The sequence below is a fragment of the Filicampus tigris genome, chromosome 1 (genome assembly GCF_054856515.1).
Source record: "Filicampus tigris isolate MCC_2025a chromosome 1, RoL_Ftig_1.0, whole genome shotgun sequence".
NCBI lineage: Eukaryota > Metazoa > Chordata > Actinopteri > Syngnathiformes > Syngnathidae > Filicampus > Filicampus tigris.
Window position 1 is genome coordinate 3425579 of NC_141217.1, and position 10249 is coordinate 3435827.

At 42.7% G+C, this 10249-nt stretch overlaps 1 protein-coding gene and 1 long non-coding RNA gene across 3 annotated transcripts in view; one reads left to right on the forward strand and one right to left on the reverse strand.

Annotated features, from left to right (window-relative positions):
* The window catches only part of LOC147152522 (differentially expressed in FDCP 6 homolog), a 29856-nt gene extending 20789 nt beyond the window's left edge, over positions 1 to 9067 (reverse strand). The window contains exons 1-4 of the mRNA XM_086047842.1: positions 8865 to 9067; positions 4575 to 4842; positions 2724 to 2864; positions 975 to 1160 (exon numbers count right to left, since the gene is read on the reverse strand). Of these exons, the coding sequence (XP_085903968.1) occupies positions 975 to 1160; positions 2724 to 2864; positions 4575 to 4793 (546 nt within the window). The 5' untranslated portion in view covers positions 4794 to 4842; positions 8865 to 9067. The remainder of the gene's footprint in view (positions 1 to 974; positions 1161 to 2723; positions 2865 to 4574; positions 4843 to 8864) is intronic.
* LOC147152523 (uncharacterized) lies at positions 4185 to 9797 on the forward strand. 2 transcript variants are annotated; one of them, XR_015089051.1, is made up of 4 exons: positions 4185 to 4405; positions 4736 to 4905; positions 8529 to 9006; positions 9261 to 9797. It is a non-coding gene; the product is annotated as an uncharacterized LOC147152523 (long non-coding RNA). The 2 variants fall into 2 exon arrangements; XR_015089049.1 differs by having other exon boundaries at positions 8529 to 8902.
* The last annotated feature ends 452 nt before the right edge of the window (positions 9798 to 10249 follow it).

Below are 10249 nucleotides of genomic sequence, written 5' to 3' on the forward strand. Positions count from 1 at the left end.
GTAGTAGCCACTAGCTTCGCTTTCAGAACGAGAAAAAGTTGGCTTGACATTCTGACATTTGATACAGTATTCCGTTAGAGTTAGAGACCGTCCACAAATTTTATGCGTGATGGTATCAAAATTTGACAAAACTTCTCCAAAGTGACCTATATAAAATACAATTTTTGTTTTCAGATTTGCGTACCTAAATTGGAAATAGAATGAACGTAAGGTACACGGACCATATAGTTAGTTTTATTTGCAATAATTAGTTTTTATGCCCGTTTGTCAAACATGAAACTGGTCCATGACGAGATAAAGGTTGAGGACTGATGCCTCAAGGCACTACCACTGCTAGCTTGAATGGCACCCTGGGCGAGGACCCTGGATGGTGTCAAACATTATGTCATTTTAATGGCTGTTTATTTCAGTTTTAACATTTTTATTTAGAAAATATAACAATATATGCCATAACTACGAAGTACAGTTTAATTCTTTATGTAAATACATTAAATAATACGGCGGTACGGTGGTCGACTGGTTAGCACGTCCGCCACACAGTTCAGAGGTCGTGGGTTCGATCCCGGCCCCGGCCTCCCTGTGCGGAGTTTGCATGTTCTCCCTATGCCTGCGTGGGTTTTCTCCGGGTACTCCGGTTTCCTCCCACATTCCAAAAACATGCATGGTAAATTGATTGGACTCTCTAAATTGTCCCTAGGTGTGATTGTGAGTGCGGCTGTTTGTTTGTCTCTGTGTGCCCTGCGATTGGCTGGCAACCAATTCAGTGTGTCCCCCGCCTACTGCCCAAAGACAGCTGGGATAGGCTCCAGCACGCCCCGCGACCCTTGTGAGGATAAGCGGTATAGATAATGGATGGATTAAATTAATACAGAATAAAATTGAGGTTAGCATGTTGATGTGGCCTTCAACAACCATTCCACTTTCTCACATGGCCCCTTTGGGAAATGAATTCCCCAGCTATGTGTTAGACCAACCTCATCAGGGACCATCACCAAAGGGTACTTGTCCTCCGACAGAAAGTTAAAAAGGCACCAAAGCCGAAACGCATCCCGCTCTGGCAGAACTGTGTTTGAACTCCTGTTGGGTTTGTAATTTTTCTTGGCTGTCAGGGTCCAACATAGCTCATCCACATCTTCCTTGTTGAAGGAGCCTTCAACTACCTACAAAAAAAGATATTGTTAGCACCAATCCATTTGGGTTAGATGTGTGAATTTAGGAGTGCTTGGCCTGCAATCACAATGTCAAGCACAATAATAGTCAGAATGTGTTCCTTCAAAAAACATCATTTTTGCCTCAAAAAAGTGAATTCAAATACGTACATGTTATGCTTCAATGTCACTTTTAAAAATATGTAGTGCCCTATACATAATAACAGAATACCTTTTATTAATTACACTACAAAGACACATACGGTAGTCAATAGTATACATTGGTAGTCACTGCTGCCTAGGACATTTGTTTCTTAGCCCCCAACCACCATTTAGTACTGTGCTGCACACTGGCATTGAACAAAAAATGTTTTATCTATTATCAGAGCCTGAAAGAAGCTTTATGTCTAAGGTCAGGTGCATCTGCGTTTGCCTCTTTGTACGCGCCAAACTGCTCATCTCTGTCATGTGATAGTGTAGCCAAAAAGTATGCCCAAAAGCTAGCCAAAATGAAAAAAAAAAAACTAAACAAAACAAAAAACAAATAACAAAGAACTTCTTTGAGAAGGAGAAAAATGATGAAACAGATGTGCTTGCAACTTCCAAGAAAAATAAAGCTGCATCAATATCAGAAGTTCAATTTTCATCCCTACATGATTCTCCACCAAACCCTCTCTCCGTAATCTATGATGATGAGATTGAAAATGAACCAATGAAACTACCAAAAAAGATCCATCTTTCAAAAGCATTTTTTTCTGCAATGACAGCGACCAGAACAAGACAATTGAGTAGACAGGACAAAAGTAGTAAATAAATTAAATATAATTGAATTGTAAATTAAATAGAATTTAAATTACCGGTAAATAGAATTTAATTTATACAGGTGTCAAGCTCCGGTCCTGGAGGGCCGCATTCCTGCATGTATTCCAATTCTCCCTGCTGCAACACACCTGTTTCAAATGACCAGGATAGTATCAGGCTCCTTCAGAGCTTGCTGATGAGCTGATCATTTGAATCAGGTGTTGCATCAAAGAGAGATGGAAAACATGCGGGAAAGCGGCCCTTGAGGACCCCAGTTTGACACCTAGAGTTGAGTTAACACTTTGTAAATAATCAGTTGTCCAAAGTCCTAGCCAACCTCCTACACAGCAGAAAAACTTGGGCCATCTCCGGGAGGCATGAAAAACTGATGCTGCAGATCCACCCTCAGTCTCTTTGCAGACGAAGCGCTACACACTTCATTTTATTTTGGGAGAACTTCCCAAGCATTTCAGAACCAGATTTGTGCTGCGTTCGGGCACAATTCGTGGAGGATGACTTGGTCCACATCACGTAGGTTACCCACCTCCCCGCCAACCGTAAGTGCTCATATTCTAAAAGTAATATTTAACAGAATCCCACCACCAGCACAGTTGAAAAACGCTAGCATGAACAACGCTAGCATGAACAACGCTAGCATGAACACTCCGCGTAGCAATTGCAGCTATAAATAGCACAGTACTGTATCTGTATCCGGTCAGATTTAGGGTATATCTCAGTGGCTTTCATGATTACTTTTTCGAATAGGAAAATCACCTTATCCAGAATGTATTTGTTGAGGTAGGGCATGTAACCCTGACTGGAGACTGGACCATCATCATCATCGCGGAAGTGCTCCTCCAAAGCAACTGGGTCATGTGGGATGCACAACACTGTGCAGAGGTTGTGTGATAACACCTGCAAATCCACAAGGTTGGAGTCTTTAAATAACAAAAGCTGCTTAAGACAAGTGCACGGACAAATCTGATTGAATATCACCAATCAAACATAAATAAAGTACATGTTAAAGAATTCACAAAACAAAATGCATACAATGCTAGCATAGTATTCATTTTTATGGGAACTGCAGTTTCATATTATGAGTGAGACTTTTATTGAAAATAATGCCTGTCAAAGTTGTAATTTTACAGGAAGGAAGGAAATGTATAATGTCAGTATATATTTTGCTGCCCGAGTAATGGTAAGCAGTGGGTAATGACAATGTAATCAAGATACACCAGTATGAAAATAGTAATGACAATTTTGCACATCAGCACAAGGGTCTTACCAGTATCACAAGTATGATGAGATAGTATAAATGCCAGTTACAGAGAGAGAAAGCCAGAGATTTGATTTATGATTTGTTTGTTGAAAAAAAGGACTGAAAAAAAATCCCTCATGCACACACTTAGACCGCACTTTGCGCTACACTTGCGTTGGGCACGAAAATAGGGCCCAATGTCAACAAATGATAGAATGGTCACTTTTGATGGGAACTTCACGCACACTCATTACTTGCTTGTTGCTTGTCACAACTCGCATAGTGATGAGTAAGAAGTCACTACACTAAAGTTGCAACAACACAATGAAAATGAAAACCAACAAGTGAGTAAAACACACGGACAACTACCGGTACTGTTATGGTGCAACACATAACATTATGATTGACATGTAATTATGCAATTATGTACAACATGCCACATTAAGGCAATTAACTTTATAACTGTATATGCCATGTAAAAGTGTAAAGTAATGGATGTTTTTTTCTTTAGTTAAAAAGACTGCCACGACTGCCTTCACCTGAAAGTATTGTGAAACGTGCAGCAAGACCTAAAACTCCGTGACCACATCCTGCCAAGTCTCCACTCAAGAGAAACACACCTGCTACTATCGAGGCCATGCTAAAAGCTTTTGTAAGCAAAAGTGTGCTGTTGTAGACCAGCTGCATGCATGTGGGGGATAAGCCCTGTCATGGGGTTGAGGACCATAGACGGGTTTGGAATGAAGTGTGAGCTGTGGTGACATAATCAACATGAGGTCAAGCAAAACCACACAGGTTGCATTGAAAACAGAGACAATGACCAACACGTTTCCATGTTGTCTGTGCTCAACTGTAACAATGATCTTTTGACACACACGCACACACACGCGCACCGCCCCCCCCCCCCCCCCCCCCCACACACACACACACGCAGACACACGGCTTGTGTTGTTTACTCTCAATTCAACAAGCTGTGCTCTGACAGATCCAGTACGTGCCACAGGACCGCTTTGCACGATACACAATGCTCTGACATGGGGACGCAAGTTCCTAATCTGGACTTCTGTCCAATTCCCACGAAGGTGGCGCATACTGAAAATCCAACTTTCTTCTTTTATTTAACACTTCCTACGATGGACAAAACTTTAGGGAAATTGTTGGTATTCAAGTAATGCAACGTCAACTCCTGTTTTAAGAGGTAAGGTGAGTTTGAGGGAGGAAATGAATGAGTCTTTATACATACAGTGTGTGTGTATATATATATATATATATATATATATATATATATATATATATATATATATATTTTATTTTATTTATTTTTATTTTTTGAATGAGAATGATAGATAGACACACTAGGCACTCACCTTCAGCTGAGACTTGGAGACCTTTCCACTCCTCTCCAAATCCAATGCCGTGAAGCCGTACCAAATGGACTTGAGTAGCTCAGAGCGCAGGTCCATGTCTGCAGCAGCGTCACTGTCTGATTTCCTCTTTCTATACGCTGTCTTCTTCCTTCCTCTGCAAGCGCGCGCATCTGCTGTGTCGCGCTTGCTGTCGAGAAGGGTGTGCGCTGCATGTGGCATCTCGACGCTCACGCGGGACCTCGATGAGCGGAAGCTCGATGAGCGGAAGCTGTCGAAAGTGCCAGCAGAAGCCGTATTTGTTTTTCGACATAAGAATATGAAGTCACAGCAGGTAAGTTATGTTATTCAAGAGTATCAGCAAAAGTAGGCAATGAAAATATTAGCAAACGTTAGCTTTTCATGTTAGCAGGTGGATCCAAATAACAGTATGGTTGCGTTATTCTGCAACCGTGCATCTGCAAGTTTAGAGTTTAGATCAGGGGTGTCCAAACGTTTTGCAAAGAAGGCCAGATTTGTTTAGGTGAAAATGTAGGAGACCGACCATTTAGCCTGACATTCTTTCTTACATGAAACACCAATAAATCCAAGCACATTTTAGCAAACCTGATTTTTTAAATTTTTTTTTTTAATATACATTTCAAGATTTTTAAACAAGTCTTTTGGTCCATTTAAAACATGATATATCACTGGTAATTAAATGTTCACTGAACTTTTAGATTTAAAAACAGGGAAATAAGTAACAGTCTCCTTGCAAATGAGGGAGACACAGTTGTTGCGTATTTCGGTGGAAAAAAATAGTCCAATTTCCCTCGCTGTCAACTTTACATATGTTGAACCACTAGAGGGCAGAATACGCATGTGCCATGTGACAATGAGAGCACTCGCACAGGTAAACAAGAATGCCGCAGAGCTGAACGCAGGTGGAAAAAAAGACAGGCTGCAGGTCTCATCAAATCCTAAAGGACTGCTGGCGTCGTTACCTGAAATGTGTGATAGAGTCTTGCGGTTCTTCATTATTGACAAGGTTGCTACAGCTAGGGATTTTGTTTCGAACGCCACATTTGACCAGTCTGTCCAAGTTCCTTGTTCAGCAGTGTTCGATTCCTTTGAGCCAGTTTCTTTGACATTTTTGGAGGATGTGATTTGCCATCTGAAACCATCGGGCTCCCCTTATGACTCCATTCCTCCACACTTCTTTAAGGAGATTGTCCCGACAATTGGTAAATCGGTTTTGGCCATTATCAACAGCAGCCTGTCTTCTGGTGTGGTCCCCCTACATTTTAAGCCTTGATCAAGCTATGCTATCCAATTTTAGACCCATTTAAGCTGCATTTTATGTCTAAAATTCTGGAAAAAGTGGTGCACTCACAGCTAAGACCTTTCTTGGACGAACACAATGTTATGGAAGTTTTCCAGTCAGGCTTCAAGAAGATGCATAGCACAGGGTCATCCCTGCTATGTATTTTTAATGACATCCTCCTGGAAAATGACACTGGAGACCACGTATGTCTCGTTTTGTTGGATTTGACCGCAGCTTTCAATACAGTAGACCACAGTACTGTATTCTTTTGACTCGTTTGCAACACCAAGTGGGCATTAGTGAATGGGCTCTAGAGTGGTTTAGATCCTATATAGCTGGCAGGACTTTTTTTGTTAGCATAGGTTCCTCTAAGTCCCGCTCTGCCCCTCTATCGTATGGTGTTCCACAGGGTTCTATTTGGGGGCCATTGCTGTTCTCATTGTATTTGCTGCTCCTGCGTTCCATCCTTAGAAAACACAGCATTTCCTCCCACTGCTATGCAGACGACTATCAAATCTATATCTTGCTGAGCAAAAAACCCGTACTCTCGATAAGACCTCTTTTGTCCTGCATAGCTGACATCAAAAACTGGATGTCACTGAATTTCCTGAATTTCAATGAAAAGAAAGCCCAGTGGCTCGTCTACATCCCACCTTGTTGACCTGGGCCCCCTGGCTTCATATCTAAAGCCAACAATCTTAAACTTGGGTTTTAAAATGGACAGTGATCTTAAGTTGGACCAGCAAATCAGCGCTGTTGTAAAGTCCAGCTTCTTACACCTTAGACAGCTGGCTAAGGTAAAGCCCCTCCTTTCCCATCAGCACTTAGAAACAGTCATCCATGCCTTCATTACATCTCGGCTAGATGACTGCAATGCACTTTACTTTGGAGTCAGCCAGTCCTCCCTCAAACGTCTCCAGTTGGTCCAAAATGCTGCTACCCACCTACTAACTGGATCTCGGAAGATGGAGCATATAACACCAATTCTGGCCTCCCTTCACTGACTCCGAGTGCATTTCAGGATTCGATTTAAGATTCTCCTATTTGTCTATAAATCATTAAATGGCCTCGCCCCGGCGTACCTCTCTGAGCTCCTCCACTCCTACACACCTTCCCACAGCCTCAGGTCTGCGGACCAGGCGCTGCTCGAGGTGCTAAGATATATTATTTATATCTATATTTATTAATACTTATGTATTACGGGCTATTATTGCTCTTATTTATTGTCTACTGTTTGTAAAGTGCTTTGTTACAACTCTAGCTGTTATGAAATGCACTATATAAATAAAATTGTATTGTATTGTATTGTACTACTGGTAAGCACATGAAAAGCGTTGTGCAGGCAATTAATGAAGGAGACTCCGTAGCAGAGAACATGCAGTGGTCTTTCTTTTTAAAAGAACCCAACACATCACGTTCAGTCTGTACTTGACCCGTTTACGGACGAATAGAGGGACAGAAGAAAACCCACTTCCGTCCAGGCTTAGTCTGTCCATTTTAAAAAACGTATCGTCCTCTGTCCGTCCGTCCACAAAATGGGCTTCTGTCCAGGACGGACCGTTCCGTCCCTGGGACGCATTGTGCTGTTGGCGACAGGTCTGCGACACATGCCACGCACACACTTCCCTACTTCCGGAAATATGCCGTAGCAAACCTGCTTTGTATAGTGGTTTGCTGGTATGCTTTTATTTTGAAGGTCGTGAAGAAGGGGAAGTGTGCAAAATAAATAAGTAACTTGTTGACTTGTTGGACCCAAATAATTATACAATACGACAAAACCAACCTCGGAGCTCGCAATGGAAGTAATCACACGCAGTTGGGTAAGTAGTAAAGTACTAGTGGCGCATTTTGAAGCGTGTTTGAAGCGTGTCCACAGCGGGTTTGAATAGTAAATTAGCCAGCTAATGATCCTTAAAAAGCCTCTGCCGTTCGCATCTCTCCCGCGGCGGCGTCAATCACGGCGGAACGGGGCGGGGGGTGATCATTTTTATGAATAAGGGCGGGGGTTCGTGGCCGGAAGGGTACCCAGGTCAAGGGTGGAGGGTCGCGGCCGGACCGGCAAAAAAGGGTCAAGTGCCCAGCTCTGCATTATATACATACAATCTTGAAGTCCAAGTCAACCACGAAATTGTTGCCAGTTCGGCAAGACTGAATTGCTCGAGCTTTCTCTAACTTACTCTCACAGCTTGGACATCATTCTGAACATGATTTAAAAAAAGTTTGCTCATGTCCTTCTTGTAATTTGCAATTTGCCAACAACTTAAGCAGGCGTCATGCTCAAACTCTACGACGTCGCATTCTCGTGCCTGCTTGCCATGGCTGCGGTGAGTCAATGCTGAAAACATTTTTACTCTCCCTTCTTTTGTCCGTCAATTGGACAAATCTTTCTCAACACATTGAAACATCAAGTGAGCATTGATGTTTTTTTTTTATTTATTTAAAACCTGCAACAAAAAGTGCCAGTGGTTTGTGGGCGGTGCTGCAATGGATTTGTGGCGTCTTGTTTCATTTTCATGGGCAAAAGCGACCGGTGGACCTAAGCGGACCTTATTAAGCACATGCGGGGAAATGTCCACATTGTCCATAAACAAGTTCAGTTGTACACAAAGGCCATCGTGGACTTGTTGTCATCTTGTGCCATTGTGTGTGCGCAGAAAGGCGGAGTCCAGGCTGCAATTGACGACAGTCACAGCCTGGGCCGCAGCATTGTCATCAGTGGACAAGCCAAGCCCACAGTAGAGACGTAAATCCCCCAAAGACACACACACATGCCCACGCACACACACAAATTTCCCCACCCCAAAAAAGAAGAGAGTTACCACAACAATACATTTGTGCGTCAGGCTCGTGGTCAAGGTCCACGACAACATCTGCGACAACGACGACAGCAGCAGCAGCAACAAAGTCACTCTAGCGCTTCTGTCTGAAATTCATCTTCACAAGCCAAACCGTCTTGCTCAAGTGGGGAGCTCAGCAGACTGACAACTTACCCCAACAATGCCCCTTTGGAGCCGGACTTTCTTTCAGGGTGACGTCCATCGCTACGTTGTCGTCCAAATGAATGTGGAAAGTAGACCAACAATCGGCCCAATGTTTTGGAAGCCTTTTCCTCTAGTGTTGTGAGCGTTGATGGTGAGAAAAAGGCGTCACATTCCTCAAATCCAAAATGGCATTGAAAGATTTCCAAAGGTTGAAGTGAGCATAAGTAGAAGTCCACGTCAGGTTTTTGGTGACGATTGACCGCAGTTTTCAGACTTGAGCATTTTCCCTGAAGCATTTTAGACGGGCCAGCAGTGTGTCGTTAGTCAGCATTTCCAGGCTTTACCAGTCGAAGGCAACCTTGGCTGAGGTGCACTTACTGAGACTGCTTTCTTGTCACCATCCAGATTGTCATCAAGTTTGACAACGGCTCTTTCTGCCTGACCTTCAGTGATGACCTCCAGCTGGATTTCACAAATAAAGTTATCGTTCGCCAAGCATCAGCTGGCTGGAGGTGTGGTACGTGACACTGACCAGCATCAAGCTGAATTGACGTCGCCGTCAGACCGCCGTTTCCTGTCTGGGCGTCTTCATGCAAGCAGAAATCAGCTCAATTCAAACGTGTTTCTTTTAGCACACCTACTGTTGTCCACTGTTTAGAACAGACATGCACCGATAATGAGAATCTCACGGCACGGCATTGAGGCCACACAACAGTGTTTTTGTGTTAATGGTCCAAAATGTCCTTGGGTGGAAAATGAAGTGCCAACTAAGGTGAAGTATACACATAACATGAAGTAGTAACTCTTTCTGTTATTGAAGACAACCTTTTCTAATGAGTTCTTTTCACGAAAGTTCTGACTTAAATGTGTTTTCTAGTGATGATAAAAACCTCCCTTCATGTAAACGTGTTTGAAGAAGAATAAAAGCTTTAAATCTTGCAATGGTTTGTGTTTGTGCAGTTGCAGCGCCCTCTGGTGGCTAGTTTATCAATGCAATGTTTCAAGCGTAGAGCGTTCGCTCCCTCCGGTGGCTGCTGTCTTTTTTTCCCCCTTTTTCTCCCAATTGTGTCATGGGTTGAAATACCGCTCTCTACATTTATATTTTTATTTTTTACTATGTTTACAATTTCTTGCAACCAAGAGGGAGTTGTAAACAAGACGTTTTGTTTCAAGTGTTTATTGCAGAATTGAACAGGTATGCAGTTGAACAGGTTTGATATTGCTTGTGACAAATCTGCTGACAGGAAAAAACTAATTACTGGACTTGATTTGCCCGAACAGCACAGATGGAATCGGGAGACAGTTATTGTGAAAGCCAATTGAACTGTAACACGAACTGCTCCATTTATGTGCCCTATCCTTATCTTTTAGCCACTGAAACAACTATTGGCCTG